At 46.8% G+C, this 21195-nt stretch overlaps 1 protein-coding gene, 1 long non-coding RNA gene, 2 other non-coding genes and 1 pseudogene across 4 annotated transcripts; 2 read left to right on the forward strand and 3 right to left on the reverse strand.

The window, feature by feature from the left end:
• Positions 1-223: 223 nt before the first annotated feature.
• On the forward strand, positions 224-1871 carry LOC135580605 (uncharacterized). The gene is made up of 2 exons (XR_010475524.1): positions 224-306; positions 1088-1871. It is a non-coding gene; the product is annotated as an uncharacterized LOC135580605 (long non-coding RNA).
• A 667-nt stretch (positions 1872-2538) lies between these two features.
• Positions 2539-2610, reverse strand: TRNAQ-CUG (transfer RNA glutamine (anticodon CUG)). The gene has a single exon. It is a non-coding gene; the product is annotated as a tRNA-Gln (tRNA).
• A 642-nt stretch (positions 2611-3252) lies between these two features.
• Positions 3253-3324, reverse strand: TRNAM-CAU (transfer RNA methionine (anticodon CAU)). Its single transcript has one exon. It is a non-coding gene; the product is annotated as a tRNA-Met (tRNA).
• A 3416-nt stretch (positions 3325-6740) lies between these two features.
• Positions 6741-7961, reverse strand: LOC135580516 (olfactory receptor 12D2-like; annotated as a pseudogene).
• An 11102-nt stretch (positions 7962-19063) lies between these two features.
• On the forward strand, positions 19064-19690 carry LOC135580538 (olfactory receptor 12D1-like). The gene has a single exon (XM_065076358.1). The coding sequence runs from the start codon at positions 19064-19066 to the stop codon at positions 19688-19690; it is 627 nt and encodes a 208-aa protein (XP_064932430.1).
• Positions 19691-21195: the final 1505 nt, after the last annotated feature.

Genomic DNA, 21195 nt, shown 5'->3' on the forward strand with positions numbered 1-21195 from the left:
AATAACCAAAAAAATCAACCTGAATACTAGACATAGACCTCAGAAGTAAGTTGCCTTATGAAGCTGGGACACAGATTAATTATTTTGGTGTCCAGCAGTATGAAAAAGGAACACAACATTTGGGATGAAAGGACCAAGTAATTAAGCACCAGCAAGGACTCATCAAGCAACAGCTACTATGTGTTTAAATACTTCATGAGCAAGGAATGTTTGTGGCCCCACGGGGCACTAGGACACAGCATAAAAGCCTGCGCTGCTCCAGGCTCTGCATCCTCCTCTCTTGCCTCCCTTTCCTCCAGGAACGAGGTAAGACTCTGTGCACTCCATCTCTCCCCATGGGCTGGACTGCTGTCATGGTGGCTACTCAGGTGGATCCTTGGGCTGCCTCAATGTGCACAGCAATAGAACTGTTGAAGGGCTGCCAACTCTTTCCGTTTTGATGGGCCTGGCTGGGGATAGCTGGGAAGAGGAAGGTTCTTTCAAGCACAAGGGGATGAATGGGGCTCAGCTGCAGGGAGGTCTGCTTGCTCAGCAGAATTTCTGCCTTAGACAGATGGTCTCTAACCAAATGGTCAAGTGCATCCAGTGCCTCCTTCCATGCAGCATTGCCTGTTCTGGAGATGGGGTATGATCAGGCTCTCCACAGGGGATTTTAATCCACTGAGCTGGGTCCTGTCCCAACAGTGGTTCAGCCTTTCTGGACCATGCAACTCTGAGAGCACAGTGAGGGTCATGGCGGCTTTGTTCACACTGTGTGTTCTCAAGAGCTGATTTCTGAGACCCTTGCTCCACGCAGACTATTTGTGGTGGACTAGTGGCATGAAAGTTCATCTGGGCTTTTGCACTGGGTAATGCAGGAGGATGTCCTTGTGACATCAGCAATCAGTTACTTCTTTGGTCCTAGGCATTCAAATCTAGCTTTAGCTGAGGTGTCATACCTGTTGTACATGTCAGCAAGCTGAGCTGGAGGCAATTTCTGAACTTAGAGTTAAAAGGCAGGTGGAGGACAGTGAAGTGCATCTGCAGAGAGAACTGAGGACAAGAAAGACAGACTGAAATTGTGTTGTGTCTGTGCTCTGTGTTTCAGCTTTGCCTCCCTCACCGAGAGATGTCTTGCTTCAGACCCTGTATCCCAGCACCTTGTGGTTCCTCTGGCCCAACCCCACTTGCAGGCAGCTGCAGTGAGCCCTGTGTCGCCCGCTGTGGTGACTCGACGGTGGCCATTGAGGCCTCTCCAGTGGTGGTGACCCTGCCGGGCCCCATTCTCACTTCTTTCCCTCAGAACACAGTTGTGGGATCCTCTCTGTCAGCTGCCGTTGGGAGCTCCCTCAGCACTGGGGGGGTTCCCATCTCTTCTGGGGGCTCCCTTGGTCTGGGGGGGTCAGGGCTGTGCCTGCCTCCACCCCGCTGCCGACTGAACTGCTGAACCTGGTACATCGTCCCTTCTGGAGCAGGAAGAATGATGGGGACTGCACAGCAGGAGTGTGGCCAGGCCTTGCAGATGGGCTGGGTGTCCTCATGCCAGCTGGCAGGAGGGACCTGTGCCCACGGCTCCTGGCTGCACGTCAGGCCTCACTGTGCCTCCTCTGGCTCTGCTTTGCTCTGAGCTCCTTGAGAAAGGGCTCGTTCTCTTCTGCTTTGCTGAACCTCCTGGTGCTGGGGGAGGGTGCTGGAGTTAGGGACTGCTCTTGCTGGGCTGGGATTGCCAGCAGGTGGAGCAGAATGGGGAAAGGCAAGTGCTTTGTGTTTCAAGCTTTTCCTTGGGCAATGGGCTGTTCTCTGTGTTGCCCTGAACCCAGCAGATGTGTTTCTTGATCTCTGTTCTGTGCCACTGCTTTTGCTCCTTCTCATTAAAGACTTTGCGCAGCGTAGCTGGAGACTCGTGGTGGTTTGTCCTCCTCCTCTGTCAGTTGTTCAACCGCTCTGCAAGAAAGAGGGAGAACCTGCTCTTTCCCATGACAATGACTGTGTCCCCATGCAGAAACAGTGCCAGGGTGGGTGGAATTCCCTGAAGTGACAGCAGAACACCAAAAATAAGCAAGTAGGCAAGAGAAAGGCAGGAAAACATCAGACAAATGGATTTCACAAGAAGCAATGAGAGGAGAGGAAATAAACTTCATGCCAGAAACATTGGTGGTCAAGATGGGGAAAAGGTTCCCAGCAGGGCTGTAGATTCTCCATCGTAGAAAATGTCCAACAGCCAACCAGACAAGGCCCTCAACAGCCTCCTCTTCTTGACCCTGCTTTGAGCCAGGCTTGGCCTGCATGATCTGCACCTCAGCTCTTGAGTGGTTTGCTGAGCCGCTGCTGGATCCCCCATCCAGAAGCAGCCATCAGGAAGAAGGGAGCTGAGACGGGGCAGGGCCAGAGCTCGGGAAACCTGCAGATGTTTGTTGGGCACAGGGCAGGAGAAGGGGCACTGATGTCAGTGCCAGGGCTGGGAGCACAGGAGAGGGGGGCTGATGGGAATGCATTAAAGAGATGACCCAACAGCAAGGCTGTGCATGCTGAGGAAAGTCCTGAGAGAGCTAAAACTTGAGGTCCCACTGAGATTTGAACTCAGATCGCTGGATTCAGAGTGCAGGGTGCTCACCATTACACCATGGGACCTGCTGAACACCTGTTGTCTTTCTCCTGTGACCAGCCCAGTGCAGCCATATGGTCCTGGGTGAGCCTGGCACTCTCTCCAGCTCCCTGGCCATCACCAAGTACAAACTCCCTTCCTCCAGTGCCACCAGCCATAGAATGAGGAAGGAGACTCCACAACCTCCCTGGACAGCCTGGTCCAGGCTCTGGCACCCTCACTGGGAACAAGTTCCGTTGCAAATTTAAGTGGAACCTCTTGTGTTCCAGTTTGAACTCATTACCCCTTGTCCTATCACTGGCTGTCACTAAAAAAACCTGGCTCCCTCCTCCTGACACTCACTCTTCATATACTTGTAAACGTAAATAAGGTCACCCCTCATTCTCCACCAAACTAAAGAAACCCAGCCCCCTCAGCCTTTCCTCACTACGGAGATGTTTAGAACGCTTTATGATCTCTGTTTTCCTGATGGGCACTTTGGAAGTGGTGCCTGCAGAGAAAGCAAAGGAGAAGGTGTCAGTGGCAGAGAGAGGGGGCTCAGGCACTGGGACAGCCCTGGGCAGCCCTGGGTGTCCAGAGGGCAGGAGGGCAGCAGTGCAGGGAGCACCTGGTGAACGCTGCAAGGGAGAGGCAGTGTCTGGTGGGGCTGGAGCGAGGCCAAAAGCAAGTAGCAGAGGATGGTTTTGATCCATCGACCTCTGGGTTATGGGCCCAGCACGCTCCCGCTGCGCCACTCTGCTCCCCCCAGCAGCTCTGCAGGGACCTCCCCAGCCCTGCCTGATGCTGCCTGGACCTGCCAGCACCAGCGCTGCTGCTCAGGCCTCCTGCCCTCCTCTTCCCTGCACCCATCACCAGGCTGCATCGAGCTCTCCCTGCAAACCTCAGTTCCCCCACACTCGGGCTGGCAAGCGCAAGGGCCTTGCTTTGTCCTTCTCCCCTCTTTGGCAACCCTTGCTGTACATACAGACTGGGTTACCAGATGCTGGAGAGCAGCTCCACGGAGAAGGATCTGGGGGTTCTGTTTGACGTCAAGTTGGACATGAGCCAACAGTGTGCCCTGGCAGCCAAGAGGTCCAACCGTACCCTGGGGTGTATCCAGCACAGCATGGCCAGCCAGGTGAGGGAGGGGACTGTCCCGCTCTGCTCTGCACTGGAGCGGCCTCACCTGAGACACTGTGTGCAGGGCTGGGTGCCATGGGATAAAGAAGATCTTAAGCTACTAGAGAGTGTGCAGAAGAGGGCTAAAAAGTTGCTCAAGTGTTTGGACAGGAAGCCAAGTGAAGAGCAGCTAAAGTCACTGGGTTTGTTCAGCCTGGAGGACACTGAAGAATAAAGTCCACTGGAGTCTCTATGGGATCTCTCCAAAGCATGGGAAGACACAGCCCCGTATTTACCCTTATCCCAACCACAGGTGATTCCTCCTCCTTTCCCCATTGACTGAGGTACTTGGAGCACACAAGCTTTGCGATCTGCCTTTCGTATTCAGACAGCAACATCCCCTTATGTGTCCCGCCACCAACACTCCCTGTTAACTGACTGGTTAAACTGTTAAGTTTTAGCTTGGAGAGGAGGAGATTAAGGGGTGACCTCATTAATGGTTATCAATATGAAAAGGGGGAGTGTCAGGAGGATGGAGCCAGGCTCTTCTCAGTGACAACCAGTGACAGGACAAGGGTCAATGGGTGCAAACTGGAACACAGGAGGTTCCACATAAATCTGAGAAGAAACTTGTTCCTGGTGAGGGTGGCAGAGCCTGGCCCAGGCTGCCCAGGGAGGTTGTGGAGTCTCCTTCTCTGCAGACATTCCAACCCGCCTGGACACCTTCCTGTGTCACCTCATCTGGGTGTTCCTGCTCCATAGGGGGATTGCACTGGATGAGCTTTCCAGGTCCCTTCCAATCACTAACATTCTGTGATAAGTCTGTTGCACTCCATTTTGTCAAGATGTGGGCCTGGTCACCTCTGTAAAAGGCAACAAAAAATGTATCTGTAAATATGTCGGCAACAAGAGGAGCGCTAAGGAGAATATCCCTTGAGAGGTACCGAGGGAAACATATTGACAGAAGATGAGGGAAAGGATGAGGTATTAAATGCCATCTTTGCCTCAGTCTTAAATAGTCAGAACAGTTGTGCTCCCGGTACCCAGCCCCCTGAGGCAGAAAACAGGGACGGGGAGCAGAATCAAAACCCAATAATCCAAGCATAAATGGTTAGCGTCCTGCTACACTACTTGGACATCCACAAGTCTATGGGGGCAGATGAGATGCACCCAAGGGTGCTGGCAGAGGTGATCACTGAGACACTTTCCATTATCTATTAACAATCCTGGCTAACTGGGGAGGTCCCAGTTGACTGGAAGTTGGCTAATGTGATGCCCGTCTACAAGAAGGGCCATAAGGAGAACTCGGGGAACTACAGACCTGTCAGTCTAATCTTGGTGCTAGGGAAGGTCATGGAGCAGATGATCTTGGGTAACATCACATGGCACATACATGAGAACTGTAAGATCAGGCCCAGTCAACGTGGGTTTATGAAAGGCAGGTCCTGTTTGACCAGCCTGATCTCCTTGGACAACAAGATGACCCACGTAGTAGATGAGGGAAAGGCTGTGGATGTTGTGTACCTAGATTTTATGTAAGGCCTTTGACACCGTATCCCACAGCATCTGCTGGAGAAGCTGCAGCTCATGGCCTGGGTGGTGTATCTTTGATAGATAAAGAACTGGCTGGATGGACGGGCCATAGAGTTTTGGTGAAAGGAGCCAAATCCAGTGGGTTGCTGGTTATGAGTGGTGTCCTCAGGGCTCTGTACTGGGACGAGTTTTGTTTAATCTTGTTTTCACAGGCATCTGGACCAGATGGATCACTGGGCAGAGGCCAGTTTTCTGACGTTCACCAAGGCCAAGTGCGAGGGCCTGCATTTCGGGCACAACATCCCCATGAACGCTGCAGGCTCTGGGAAGAGTGGCTGAAAAGCTGGTGGCAGAAAGGGATCTGGGGGTGTTGATTGACAGTCGACTGAACATGAGCCAGCAGTGTGTCCAGGTGGCCAAAAAGGCCACCTGCATCCTGGCATGTATCAGGAATGACCAGGAGGACTAGAGGAGTGGTTGTGCCACTGCACTCGGTGCTGGGGAGGTCTCACCTCAAATAGTGTGTTCAGTTTTGGGCCCCTCATCATAAGAGGGATATTGTAGTACTGGAGAGAGTGCAGAGGAGGTGATGAAGCTGGTGAAGGACCTGGAGCACAAGTGTGATGAGGAGCAGTTGAGGGAACAAGGTCTGTTTAGCCTCAAGAAAAGGAGGCTAAGGGGAGACCTTTTTGCTATCCACAACTGCCTGAAAGGAGGTTGGAGCATGGATGGTGTTGGTCTCTTCTCCCAAGTAACAAGTGATAGAACAAGAGGAAATGGCCTCAAGTTGCACCAGGGGAGGTTTAGATTAGATACAGGAAAAATTTCTTCCTGGAAAGGGTTTTCAGGCATTGGAACAGGCTGCTCAGGGCAGTGGTGGAGTCACCATCCCTGGAGGGGTTAAAAAGGTGTTTAGAAAAGGTTCTTAGAGACATGGAATAGTGCTAGAGTTATTTTATGGTATGACTTGATGATCCTAAGAGTATCTTCCAACCCAAATGATTCTATGATTCTATGATATGATTCCATGACATGGAACTGTAATACAGGCTAAAACTGAATGGTGCTGAATGTCTGTGTAAAGACCCAAAGCATCTCAAAATGAAGCACTTATAAAATGCTGCACCCCACACTAAGGTTGGGATTTGGTACCCAAGTATAACTAGATATCCAGTGCTCTTAGAAATGTCCTTAATTCACAGGCATGGAGTGTGACAAAGAACCTGCAACAGACGTGTCCAGTTCTGGATCCAAAGGCAAAGTCAGGGTAGGTTACTCGAGGACATTTAACATGTCTGTAGAAGTTCATGTAAATACAGATCAATTGTTTCACCGTTCACCAGATCGCTCCAGGGGGCTGACTCAAATCAAACGTTGACAATATCACACTCAAGTTATGTCCGCCCAAAACATAACACATGCTAACTCTCTTCATCTATACAGGAGGTCTGAATGACCAGAGGGTCATTCTGCTGCCAAAACAGAGCTGTCAAGTAATTTCTTATCAGATCATCCAGGACACCTGCATGGGGCTGTCAGCTCTGCCTCATGTCCTGCAAGAGGTACAAATGCATCTGTTTTAGAAGCCGGAGACCACATGGGCTACCATACATATGGCATGTAAATACGATGGAATAAGCTTCAAGTCCATGAATATCTCCCCTTTGATTCATATCTAAACAATTAACTTCTTAATGTGTTAAACTACATGAGATAATTGTTTGTTTTCCAGGCTTTTGCAATACAGTGTCCTTCTGAGCTTTCTCCTTAGAAACAGGAGAGGTGGAGTAAACTACATTCTGAGCCTTGTCCTTGTTTTAGTCACATTCCTCCAGGAACATGAATTTTTCCCTAGCATTTTTTTCAGGGCAGATCTCATCTCCTGGTTCCTAAGAGTGTAGATCAAGGGGTTCAGAGCTGGGGTGACAGCACTGTACAGGAGAGACACTTGCACATCCCTTTGAAGGGAGCTTCCTGAGGAGGGTGGTGTATAATTGAAGAGCACTGGTATGTACCACAGTGCCACAACAGGGAGGTGGGAGGCACAGGTGGAGAAGGGCTTCCATCTTCCTTCCTGGGACCGGACTTTATGGAAGATGAAGCAGATGATGTAGAGATAGGAGAGGGCAAAGGGACCTAGAACAACAGATGTGGTAATGACATTGAGGAGGGTCATGTTGAGGCTGGTACTACTGCAAGCCAAATTCAACAGTGGCTTGATGTCACAGAAGAAGTGATGAATGTGGTTGTGGCCACAGAAAGTCAGCTGAGAGGTCATGACTGAGTGTATCATGGCATGCACAAAACCAATGGACCAGCTGGCCGCAGCCAGCAGCAAACAAGTCCGGGGACTCATGACAAGGGTGTAGCGCAAAGGATTGTAGATGGCCACATAGCGGTCGTCGGCCATGGTGGCCAGTAGCACAGCCACAGTACTGCCCAGGAAGTGGCAGAAGTGAAGCTGGGCCAAGCACCCACCAAAAGAGATGGGCTGATGCTCCAAAGAGAAGGCCAGTCAACATCTTGGGACCAGTGACTGTGGAGTAGAGGATGTCAGGTTCCCCAGGAAGAAGTACATTGGTGTGTGAAGATGGGGCTCAGCTATCACCATGGTCACAATGGCACCATTTCCCAGAAGATTGGTCAAGTAGAGCAAGAGGAAGCAAACAAAGAAAAAGTGCTGCAGCCCCTGGATATCAGTGAAACCCATGAGGATGAACTCGCTGAACTCAGTCTGGTTCATCATTGCTAGAACAGTAAGAAACAAAAGCAAAATGTCAAGGTTCCACAGTTGTGAGCAGCAAGAGCATAACAAAACATCAGACGTAATCAAACATAAAAGAAATTAACATGGACAAAAACAGCTTGAATGTAGTCTTCTCCTATTTCTGTCTAGAACCAAGAAACTCTTCAAATAAAGCCTTCCTCCTATGCGTAACAGCAGAATAAATAAGACGTGAAACAGGACTACTTCCTTACATTGGTATTTCAAATGTCCTCATCTGTAACTTCCTGCTGCAACCCCTGAACTCATCAATAAAGCTTTTAACTCCTCAAGTGATTCACTCCCGATCCTTTCTTTCCACTATTGTCCCTACATTTCATTAAGCCAATTTCAACTTTCACATTCTAATGGTTGCCGTCTCTTTCAGACAATTCTTCCATCTCAAAAAACTGCACAATTTCCAATTTTGTATAAACAGCCAGCAGAAGGTGCTCTAAAGTACCATACAGTCATCAAAATTTATTTTGGATGTTGATGAGAATAAAGGAAGAGGCTGCCTGAGCTTATGATCACAAGCTGGTTTTGCTATTGGAATGTATACTTTGCCTAAAGAATGTCTCTTGGTTGCTCAGCAGCAGACGAATGGGACAAAAGCCAAGATCTCAGCTCCCGCAATACTGTGATGGAGCAAGACTGAACTTGCAGGAGACGAGTTACCTGGTGCAAGTTCCAGACAAACGGGCTCATCCCACTGAAAGTTGGTCATACTGCCCACTGAGACAACACGGTCAGTTCTGTCACCATTGTTTGTCTCTGGGTGATTCCCAACCATCCAGAATAAAGAACAAAATCCTGAGATTATTTTAGTAGAGCAGGCAGGCACAGGTATTTCTGGCTTACAACAGAGACCCCAAATCTTACAAGATGAGTAGTTTTCTCTGTACACTCAATGCAGTGATGACTAAAATTGATCAATCCAACTAATGAAGAAATAATGACTTTCAAAATACATCTTTTAAAGAGGTTAAAACATATATAGGTACATTTCACAGTCTTTCTCATCCATTCTGCTGTACTATATACTTAAAACAAATTATTTTTGAAAGCCATTCAGAGAGGTCTCCAGCCCAATCACTCCTTTTCTCATGCTTCCTTAGCTAAGTTTTTCAGCATGAAAACAGGAAACAAACAGGGAGCTTCCAAACTAATTTCACCATAAAAGAACATGAGCATGTTGCACACATGCGTCCACTCTGGAACACTGACCATATTTCTCTGAAAATGCTTTTAGTCTGATCATTGAACAAGCTCCATTGGAAACATTAGGTTTGATAATATTACAGCCTTATCAATATTTTAGTGTATCACCTGCACTGCCAGAGTTAGAGATGCCATTCTCTGTGCAATACCAATGCTTCAGTTTCTTCCATGTGATTTGCCACCTTTAGGCTCCAAAGCCCTCCTCATTGAAATGCATCTGCAGAAAGACAGCATTCATTCAGGTGTGTTCCACTACCTCCTCTGGTTCTGCCTGTTTTTCTCAGCCAACCACAGGTGATCTAATCCCTTTCCTCTCTTCCTTCTGAACATCTTTTTTTTCTTCTGTTTCTAACACTTCCCTTCTGTTTCCCCGATGCTGACTAATATTTTCTGTGATAAACTGATCAGCACATGCAGTCAAAAGAAAATAGTTTTCCCAAACTTATTCTCTTTTATTTTCAATTTTATTGTTATTGTTATTTTAGTTTCCTTCTAACTAAACACAAATGTAAATACAAGATTTTTCATGCTGAGGTTTTCCTATTTTTCCAACTATATAAATTACATAATATAAAAAAATAGTTCTGCTCAATCCTCACCTCACTGTCAATCAGCACTTTTCTCATTGCAGTAGGGCCCTTTGACTGAGAGCCAGAAAGCAAAGCTGAGGACGAGATGATGTATTTTGTGGAGTTAAGAGTGTTTCTACTCTCCTTATTTCTGTGGTATCTCCTTGTCATTCTTGTATCTGAGAGATCAATACTGCAGCTGTGATGACAATGACTACTGTGAGTTCTCAGGGGCTTGTAACTATTTGGGTAGGATGTAAGGAGCAAACTTTGCAAATGCTACCAGAAATTTCTAATAACCAAATTAGAGGTGGGGAAAGTTTTTTCTTCATGTCTAGAATGTGCAAAATATCAACAGCAATTGAATTTCCTATTGCTTTGATCAGTCTCCTGAGATGAATTTTCTGAATCAATGGTGAATTGCACAGCAACGTAGTGTGTAGATGAGCACCTGCAAAGTAGAAGAGTGAAAATAAAGCAGCCCACAGAGACTAGATAATAACAAATCCTTCCCAAAACTAACCAAGCCAACCAACCCACCCGCAGCCCTCCTTCCAAAAAAGCCAAAAAACATCTTCTCCCAGTTTTGTGTCATTGGTGAACTTACTTAACATTCCATTAAGTCCTGCGTTTAAGTTGTTTATGAAGATATCTGGCCCTAAGATGGATGCCTGCAGAACTCCGCAGTGGCTACTCATCAGCCCAACACAAACCTGTTTACTGGAACCCTTTGAGCCTGACCCATCAGCTCATTTCTGGCCGCTGCATGGTTCTCTGGGACCCCCAGGGCCATGTAATACTCATTTTGACCTTGCTTAACACTAGTACATGGCGTTATAATTTTCTCATCCTCAGGCAGAGTTTTCAATGCTTCCCTAGCTAAGTGCATTGACAGATGCAATATCGGCACAAGCAGAGCCTAGCTTGTCTTTGTACATCAGCAAACTCTCCCTAGCCTGTGAGCATATCAAATGCAGCTGTTCTTAATGGATCTCTGTCACCCCTTTCTAAATTCTGTATTACTGCTTATTGTACCATATCATACCAGCGTGTCCACCAGAGTAGCTGCTGAATTGTTGTTAATATCATTTGCATCGACGTTCATTAATCCAATGGATTCATAAGATTAAGTAGTAAAAGTATTATCAATAAATGCCTGAGTATAAGGTGACTGTAACCCGTGTTCTTTTAGTGATTTCCTTGCCTCCTTGACTACTTCCCAGGGAAAAGGAGCCCAGTAACTAGAGTTCTTTCTCCCGTCATTCCCTGTACCTCCCAGCATTACCGGATACACAGAAGGCAAAACTTCGCCCTCAAGTAATGCATTTTTTGTAATACCTTGCCACCTCATGGTAGGATTGCCACCTGCATCTCCTCCCTTTCCCTCCCCAGAATGCCTATCAGAGGTGTTCTGTTCCAGTTTATGCATTGTAATGTCGTCTCTGCATTCTTGGTCTTCTAGTTGAGCTTGTTGAATCTGTTGCTGTCTCTCCAAATCTTCTACCTTCCGAATAAGCTTTTGGGCCCATTTAGGCTTCATCGGAATCCCAGGATGAATCGGAGGTTCAGGAGTAGGCAGTGTAGACAGTGGCAAAGGAGGAAAAAACTGTTTCTTCTTCGTTGAATCAGAGGGTGCATTTGGATCAATGTCCATATCGTCAGTAGACTCGTCCTGTTATTTTGGCAATTCTTCCCTCAGAAAAGGTGCAGACTATTCCTCTGTTGTCTTTTCTTCTGGGAGTGAATACTTTGCTGGATCAGGAGCAAACGCTTGCAATTGAACTGGAAAAGCCTGTTTCAAATCACTGTGGCTCGTAACAGTCCTTTTGTCCTTTAACTGTTGCAAGTTGGACTCAAAGCCACGAAGGCGCTCTGTGTAACATTTTTTTCGGCTTTTAACTGTTTCAATGTAGAAATTATCAGCCACCAGGTGGTTGCAAGGTTGTTAATACCTTTTTCACTGTGGCTGATTGCTTCCCACAACGCATTTCCCACTTTTTCCCAAGTCTCTATTTGAAAAGCTCCTGACGGATTGGTAGGAAACCCATTGTCCCTGTCTTTTTAGGTTATTCTCCTCATACTTCACTCCTCTCCTAGAGAGGATATGCAAGAGGAGCTGCAGTATTGCCCCTTCTTCATTAGATATATTCTGCCCCACCTCCTCTCGCCTCCAGCTGCTCACCTCTTCGTTTGTCCGTTGCAATGATATTCTTCCTCCCGTCTCTACCGCAGCAAACAGGAGAGACACAGCCCACAGACTGCGCCCCGGTCACGGTCCAGCTGCGCCATCTCCAGCTGAGGCTCGTTCCTCATAGCAGTCGTCCACCCTCCGTAACTTCTTGCGGATCACGTCGGGGTCACCACTTGCAAGGGCGAAAACCACAGGCTCCACACATCCAATGTGAATTGAAGTGAAGACATTTATTGTTTGTTACAATTCTCCCTCATTATCTTTTTGACCTACCCACCCATCAGAATACTGCAGGTAATTGGATAATAACTACTGTTCACAAACTAACAAGTGATTGGATTTAACAAATCTGCACAAGCTCTAGTGTTAAGCAAAAAGTATTTATAAAATTGCTGACTTGCTGACTCTTTTCTTCACTGGACACTCTTTCTTTTGTTTTCACTCAAGCCTGCACAAAGTCATGTCAGGCACGTAGGCTGCTCGACTCTTGCTCTCTTGCTGGACACGTAGGCCTCAGAGGCCTATACAGTTCAGTTCCATACAATGTCCTTGAAATATCTGCCCTTTTTTACTTGGCGTATTGGAATAAATTATAGTTGTTGTACCTCAGGCCTTGCAAACAAAGAAGTGAACCCAGGTCATAGCAGGAATATTACAAAGTAGATTACAAAATTCTTATCCCCCCAACCCCCTCTACCTCCATGTCCATTAAGGAGGCAAACTCTCTGGCTTGGCAAACAGATGTTTGTTTTCCTCTGCATCAATGCAAAAATTATAGCCTGGATTGTTTCCCCCTCAAGAAAGGACCCTCAATAACGCGTTGAGAATCAAGTTAGTAGCTCACGATTGGAGGGGAGGAGCCGTGTCTCCTGCAAGTGTCCCTGCTACTGGTGGGAGAGACTGGGTTCTAGTCTGGACTTGATCTGATTTTTTTGCACTCAGAACAAAGATCTCTTTCCCAAACTAGCTAGTAACTTGCTCAGTTCAGGACAGAAAGGGTAAGCTGAAACAGCGCCAGCTCGCTGTGGTAGCTTTGTTTTAATTAGTTCCCTTCTTATGTGGACTGAGGGAAAGCTAAGGGATGGGATGGATCCATAACTCATTGAACCTGGTACTTTCTGTCTGATTCTTTCTCTGGCTTGCCAGAGGGAGTGTTCAGTAAAGTGAAATGGAGCTCATGCTTCTATTTTCTCTCAGCTTATTTCGATCTAATTTCAGTCCCAATTCTAGAATTGCTTATACCCAAGCAGTATTTTCTCTTCCACTTTGTGTCATTATTACCTAAATCACATCACTGTAGGAGATCGGGGAATGAAGGAGTTAAGTTTAGCCTGGGAAAAATAAGGAGAGGTGGGGGCAGGTGTTTTTGTTTGTTTGTTTCTTACCATCCAATGTATTTTAATTGGCAAAAAATAGATCAATTTTCCCCAAGTTGGCCTGTTTTGCCTTTGATGGTAATCAGTCAATGATCTTCGCATACTTATCTCAAGAGATTTCTCATCTTATTTTATCCTCCTGTCCTGTTCTATTGAGGAGGGGACATGAGAGAACAGCTGGGTGGGAGTCCAGCTGCAGCCCAATCCACTACAGTAGTAAATGTAACAAGTGCTGCTAAGAGTGGATTTTGGGAATAAAAAACGGATAAAATAGGAAATGAAAATAAAGGCAGTTGAGAGTGGCCTCACAGTCACAGGCCCTGGTTGTTGTGGGGGATTTTAATTTCCCTGATGTTTGCTGGAAGGACCATTCAGCCAGCCAGCCACAGTCCAGGAGGTTCCTCCAGTGCATTGATGATAACTTCCTCATGCAGATGGTGGAGGAACCGACTAGGAGAGGTGCACTGCTGGATCTCATCCTCACTAACAAGGAGGGTCTGGTCGAAGCAGTAAAGGTTGAGAGCTGCCTGGGTTGCAGTGACCACGAGATGGTGGAGTTCAGCATCTTGGGTGGCAGGAACAGAATAGCAAGTAGAATTGCAACCCTGGACTTTAGCAGGGCTAACTTTGGCCTTTTCAAGCAATTGCTGGGGGAAATCCCATGGGCAAGACTGCTTGAAGGAAAAGGGGCCCAAGATAGCTGGATTGCATTCAGAGATTGCTTCTTCCACGCTCAGGATCAGAGCATCCCCACACGAAGGAAGTCAAGGAAGGGAGCCAGGAGGCCTGCGTGGTTGAATAGGGATCTGTTGGGTATGCTCAAGCAGAAAAGGAGAGTTTACAGGTCATGGAAGCAGGGGCTGGCCACTTGGGAAGAATATAAGGCTGCTGTTAGAGGATGTAGGAAGGCAGCTAGGATAGCCAAGGCCTCCTTAGAATTACAGCTGGCGAGAGGGGTCAAGGACAGCAAAAAGAACTTTTTCAAATACATAGCTGATAAAACTAATACCAGAGGCAATGTAGGCCCACTAATGAACGGGGTGGGTGCCCTGGTGGCAGAAGATACAGAGAAGGCAGAATTACTGAATGCGTTCTTTGTCTCAGTCTACTCTGCCGGAGGCTGTCCTGGGGAGCCCTGTACCCCTGAGACCCCGGATGTAGCCAGGTCAATGGAGGAGTTTGCTTTAGTTGATGAGGACTGGGTTAGGGAGCAATTAAATAGTCTGGACATCCATAAATCCATGGGTCCAGATGGGATGCATCTGCGGGTGCTGAGGGAGCTGGCTGAAGTCATTGTTGGACTGCTCTCCATCATCTTTGCCAAGTCTTGGGAAACGGGGGAGGTGCCCAAGGATTGGAGGAAAGCAAATGTCACTCCAGTCTTCAAAAAGGGCAAGAAGGAGGACCCGGGTAATTATAGACCGGTCAGCCTCACCTCTGTCCCTGGGAAAGTAATGGAACAGCTAATCCTTGGTGCCATCTCAAGGCATATCAAGGATAAGAGGGTTATTAGGGGCAGTCAGCATGGCTTTACCAAGGGTAAGTCATGTTTGACCAACCTCATAGCCTTTTAGGAGAATGTAACAAGGTGGATGGATGATGGCAGAACGGTGGATGTGGTCTACCTTGACTTCAGTAAAGCCTTTGACACAGTCTCCCACAGCATCCTCACAGCTAAGTTGAGGAAGTGTGGTCTAGACAATAGACTAGTGAGGTGGGTTGCAAACTGGCTTAAGGAGAGAAACCAGAGAGTGGTAGTCAATGGTGCGGAGTCTAGTTGGAGGCCAGTATCTAGTGGAGTGCCTCAGGGGTCAGTGCTGGGGCCAATATTATTCAATATATTCATTAACGATTTAGACGAGGGAATAGAGTGTACTATCAGCAAGTTTGCTGATGACACTAAGCTGGGAGGTGTGGCTGACACACCAGAAGGCTGTGCTGCCATCCAGCGGGACCTGGACAGGCTGGAGAGTTGGGCGGGGAATAACCTAATGAAATTTAACAAGGGAAAGTGTAGAGACCTGCATCTGGACAGGAACAACCCCAGGTTCCAGTATAGGTTGGGAAATTACATATTAGAGAGCAGTGTAGGGGAAAGGGACCTGGGGGTCCTGGTGGACAACAGGATGACCATGAGCCAGCACTGGGCCCTTGTGGCCAGGAAGGCCAATGGCATCCTGCGGTGTATTAGAAGGGGAGTGGCTAGTAGATCGAGAGAGGTTCTCCTTCCCCTCTACTCCGCCCTAGTGAGACCACATCTGGAATATTGTGTCCAGTTCTGGGCCCCTCAGTTCAAGAAGGACAGGGAACTGCTGGAGAGGGTCCAGCGTAGGGCAACCAAGATGATTAAGGGAGTGGAGCACCTCCCTTATGAAGAAAGGCTGAGGGAGCTGGGGCTCTTTAGTTTGGAGAAGAGGAGACTAAGGGGGGACCTCATTAATGTTTATAAATATATAAAGGGTGAGTGCCATGAGGATGGAGCCAGGCTCTTCTCGGTGGCCAACAATGATAGGACAAGGGGTAATGGGTTCAAGCTGGAACACAAGAGGTTCCGCTTAAATTTGAGAAAAAACTTCTTCTCAGTGAGGGTAACAGAGCACTGGAACAGGCTGCCCAGGGAGGTTGTGGAGTCTCCTTCTCTGAAGACATTCAAAACCCGCCTGGACATGTTCCTGTGCGACCTCACCTAGGCGTTCCTGCTCCAGCAGGGGGATTGGACTAGATGATCTTCTGAGGTCCCTTCCAATCCCAAACATACTGTGATACTGTGATACTGTGATACTGTGATACTGTGATACTGTGATACTGTGATACTGTGATACTGTGATACTGTATGGGGTAGAAGGATAAAAGATTTTAATGCATTGTGGCTTAGGCAAGTGGAAAGGTTTCAGTCGGTTATAGAATTAACACAATGTGTGAATGGGATGGTCAGAGGATACTTCAATGTTTCAGAGAATGCTGGACCTCAGCATGATGCAGATGGCATGGAATGAGGGGAGGAGATTGTACTGTGTTGAGCTGGCATGGAGTCAGCCTTCTTCCTAGTGAGTGCTGTGTGGTGTGTGCTTTGTATTTTTGGCTTAAAGAGTGTTGAAAAAACACCAATATTTTGGCTATTGGTGAGCAGTGCTTGTTCAGAGTCAAGTCTGTCTCTCCACAAAGACCAGAAGTCTTGGGATAAGATGGTGACTTGGAGGGAACACAGCCAGGACAGCTGGCCCAAACTGCCCAAGGGGATATTCCATACCATATGAGGTTTCGCACAGCAAGAAAAGCTCAAGGAATGGAGGAGGATGAGACCATGTTCACAGTTAAGGTGTTTGTTTTCTCAAGCCACACTTAGGCATGCTGAGTCCCTGCTTCCTAGGAAGTGGCTGGACATCTGCCTGATGATGTGAAGTTGTGAATTAAGTCCATTTTTGCTTGTGCACACAGCTTTTTCTCCCCTTATTAAACTGTCATTACCTTGATCCACAACTCTTTCCACTTCCTTTTAATTTTCTCCCCACAAGAGAGGGGAGTGTGAGAGGTACGATGCTTACGCAGTCGCAGAAAATTGGAGAATAAACTGACTCCCTTGACATGGTAATAAGGGACAAACGATAAGGGAGACATTGAGAAGAACCAAACCTTGTCAGTCAATGACTCGATGAAGGTAAACAGGGACAAACAAAGGCAGGGTAAACAGGAAAGGGTATAAAAATGGACTGGTCCCATGAAAACAGGGCCAGTCAATGCACTCACCTGGTGAGCCCTGCACCTCATCTCTGCAGTCTGTCCTATCATCTTATAGCTTCTTATTTTCAATCTCTTCTCTGCTGCTGGTGGGACCTGGGTGTGGGATTATAAACCAGGAATATCCAAAACTGTCTTACTATTGGAGTGGTATGTAGGGCAGCCAGACCTTGGTATGGATCCCACAATTTCTATGGGTGGCTGTTTTGCTTCAGAAAGGAAACTAGGAGCCCTTGGGCTGACTCCTGACATTGAGATGCAAATTTGGCAAGTATTTTGCTACAAAGACGCCAGAATCTCATCCTTATCTGTGAAACCACAGCGAAAATAAAACATCAGAAATCCAAAGAGAGCACAATGGATGGAACAAATGTGAGGTTTCACAAATACTAATTCTAATTCTAATATTTGAAAGAGATTTAGGAAATGTTGCCCAAACACTGCTTCAGGTCAGCTGGGGTTGCACAACTCAGGAGGAATTCCAGCCATAAACTCTGTGCACCGAGATGGAGATCTTTGTGTTAGATCTTTTAGGGGGGGGGTGTTGAGGAGGAGAGGTAGATTGGTTGTTTGTTTTTTGTGGACTGTTTCACTTTATCTTTTCTGTTTTACGGGTGCTCATCTACGCACTTTCTTCAGGCAACACTATGTTGCTGTGCAATTCCCCATTGATTCAGAAATCTCACCTCAGGAGAGTGAACAAAGCAATAGGAAATTTAATTCCCACATGAGGTTGTTTATATTTTGCACATTTTGGACATGAAGGAAAATCTTTATTCCTCCTCTAATGAGGTCACCAGAGATTTCTAGTACCATTTGCAAAGCTTCCTCCATGCATCCTACCTGAATAACTACAAGCCCTTGAGAACTCATAGTAGTCATTGTCATCACAGCTGCAGCATTGATCTCTCAGCTACAAGAATGTCAAGGAGATACCACAGAAAAAAGGAGAGCAGAAATTCTCGGTCTCTTAACTCCACAAAATATTCTGATTTATCCTCAGCTTTGCTGAGGATATGTTCTAACCTATATGTATATTTTCTAACGTATTTAAAAGGCATATTTTGCAAGTAATTATATTTTTCTAGTTGGATTCGTCAATCTTAATCATCACTGCTTTGAATGTACAGAGAAAACTACTCATCTTGTAAAATTTGGGGTCTCTGTTGTAAGCCAGAAATAGCTGTGCCTGCCTGCTCTAGTAGAATAATGTCGGGAGTTTGTTCTTTGTTCTTTATGAAAAAAAAACTGAAAGCAAGTGTGTACCCATTTGCATTTCAGAAGACGAACGATGGTGACAGAACTGACCGTGTTGTCTCATTGGGCAGTATGACCGACTTTCAGTGGGATGAGCCCGTTCGTCTGGAACTTGCACCAGGTAACTCGTCTCCTGCAAGTTCAGTCTTGCTCCATCACAGTATTGCGGGAGCTGAGATCTTGGCTTTTGTCCCATTCGTCTGCTGCTGAGCAACCTAGAGACATTCTTTAGGCAGAGTATACAGTCCAATAGGAAAAGCAGTTTGTGATCACAAGCTCAGGCAGCCTCTTGCTTTATTCTCATCAGCAACCAAAAGAAATGCTGAGGCCTGTATGATACCTTGGGGCACGTTCTGCTGGCTGTTTATACAAAATTGGAAATTGTGCAGTTTTTCATATCTCAGAACTGTCTGGAAGAGATGGTAACCATTAGAAATGTGAAAACTGAAAGCGACTTAATGAAATGTAGGCACAATAGTGGAAAGAAAGCATCAGAAGCTAGGAGTTTTATTGATGGGATCAGGAGTTGCAGCAGGAAGTTACAGATGAGGACAACTGAAATATGAGTGTGGGTGATGGTGAGAAAGTAGCCATGTTTCACATCTTACATATTGTGCTGTTATGCATAGGTAGAAGGCTTTATTTGAAGATTTTCTTGGTTCTTGACAGAAATAGGAGAAGACTACATTCAAGTTTTATTTTTGTCCATGTTAGTTTCTTTTGTGTTTGATTATGTACTTCCTGGGAAGTACTGAGGTTGTGCTACTGGCCACCATGGCCTATGACCGTTACGTGGCCATCTGCAATCCTTTGCGCTACACCCTTGTCATGAGCCCCCAGACTTGTCTGCTGCTGGCTGCGGCCAGCTGGTCCATTGGTTTTGTGCATGCCATGATACACTCAGTCATGACCTCTCAGCTGACTTTCTGTGGCCACAACCACATTCATCACTTCTTCTGTGACATCAAGCCACTGTTGAATTTGGCTTGCAGTAGTACCAGCCTCAACATGACCCTCCTCAATGTCATTACCACATCTGTTGCACTAGGCTCCTTTGCTCTCATAGTCCTCTCCTACCTCTACCTCATCTTCTTCACCTTCCATAAAGTCCGGTCCCAGGAAGGAAGATGGAAGCCCTTCTCCACCTGTGCCTCCCACCTCACCGTTGTGGCACTGTTGTACATACCAGTGCTCTTCAATTATACACCACCCTCCTCAGGAAGCTCCCTTCAAAGGGATGTGCAAGTGTCTCTCCTGTACAGTGCTGTCACCCCAGCTCTGAACCCCTTGATCTACACTCTTAGGAACCCGGAGAAGAGATCTGCCATGAAAAAAATGCTATGTTTTGAGTGGACATAACTTGAGCATGATATTTTCAACATTTGACTTGAGTCAGACCACTGGAAGGATCTGCTGAATGATGAAACCACTGATCTGTATTTACATGAACTGCTACAGACATGTTAAATGTCCTCAAGTATCCTACCCTGACTTTGCCTTTGGATCCAGAACTGGACACGTCTGTTGCAGTTCCTTTGTCACACTCCATGCCTGTGAATTAAGGACATTCCTAAGAGCACTGGATATCTACTTATACTTGGGTACCAAATCCCAACTTTAGTGTGGGATGCAGCAGTTTATAAGTACTTAATTTTGAGATTTTGTGTGTCTTAACACAGACATTCAGCACCTTCAGTCTTAGCCTGGATTACAGTTTCATGTCATGGAATCGTATCATAGAATCATAGAATCTTTTCAGTTGGAAGAGACCCTCAGCATCACTGAGTCCAACCATAACCCAATCCTAGCACTAAACCATGTGCCTAAGAACCTTCTCGAAACACCTTTTCAACCCCCCCAGGGATGGTGACTCCAGTACTGCCCTGGGCATCCTGTTCCATTGCCTGAAAACCCTTTCCGGGAAAATCTTTTTCTAATATCCAATCTAAACCTCCCCTGGCATAACTTGTGGCCATTTCCTCTTGTCCAATCAGTTGTTTCTTGGGAGAAGAGACCAACCCCCTCCATTCTCCAACCTCCCTTCAGGCAGTTGTAGATAGCAATAAGGTCTCCCCTCAGCCTCCTTTTCTTAAGGCTAAACAGACCTTGTTCCCTCAACTGCTCCTCATCACACTTGTGCTCCAGGTCCTTCACCAGCTTCATCACCTCCTCTGCACTCTCTCCAGTACTTCAATAACCCTCTTATGATGAGGGGCGCAAAACTGAACACACTATTCGAGGTGAGACCTCCCCAGCACCGAGTGCAGTGGCACCACCACTGCTCTAGTCCTCCTGGTCACACTATTCCTGATACATGCCAGGATGCTGGTGGCCTTTTGGCCACCTGAACACACTGCTGGCTCATGTTCAGTTGGCTGTCAATCAACACTCCCAGATCCCTTTCTGCCAGGCAGCTTTTCAGCCACTCTTCCCTGAGCCTGCACCGTTCATGGGGTTGTTGTGACCCAAGTGCAGGCCCCAGCACTTGGCCTTGTGTGCTGGTTTGACTGAAAATGGGTTAGCTTTCTTTGTGCAGTTAGAAAACTTTCCTTTTTCATAGCTAGCACACTATTTATTTGGACTTAGTTGAGAACAAGCAGATAACACCCCAACACAGAGTTAATGTTTTTAATTGCTTTGGTCTGAGAGCCAAGGACATTTTGAGTACCTTGCTTACAGGTGTGAGGCATCAAGGAAGGGCGGCAGAAATGGAGCAGAGCTTGACTGACATCCAGACTGATCAATTTGAGTATTCCATCCCATTAGTATCCTGCTAATGATTTAAGGAGAGTTGGGGAGCAAGAAACTTCCAGTTTTGGCTCTAGTGATCTCTCTGGTTTTTCACTCTCTCTCTCTGTTGGTAG

Source organism: Columba livia, chromosome 11, assembly GCF_036013475.1.
Source record: "Columba livia isolate bColLiv1 breed racing homer chromosome 11, bColLiv1.pat.W.v2, whole genome shotgun sequence".
NCBI classification, from domain to species: Eukaryota; Metazoa; Chordata; class Aves; order Columbiformes; family Columbidae; genus Columba; species Columba livia.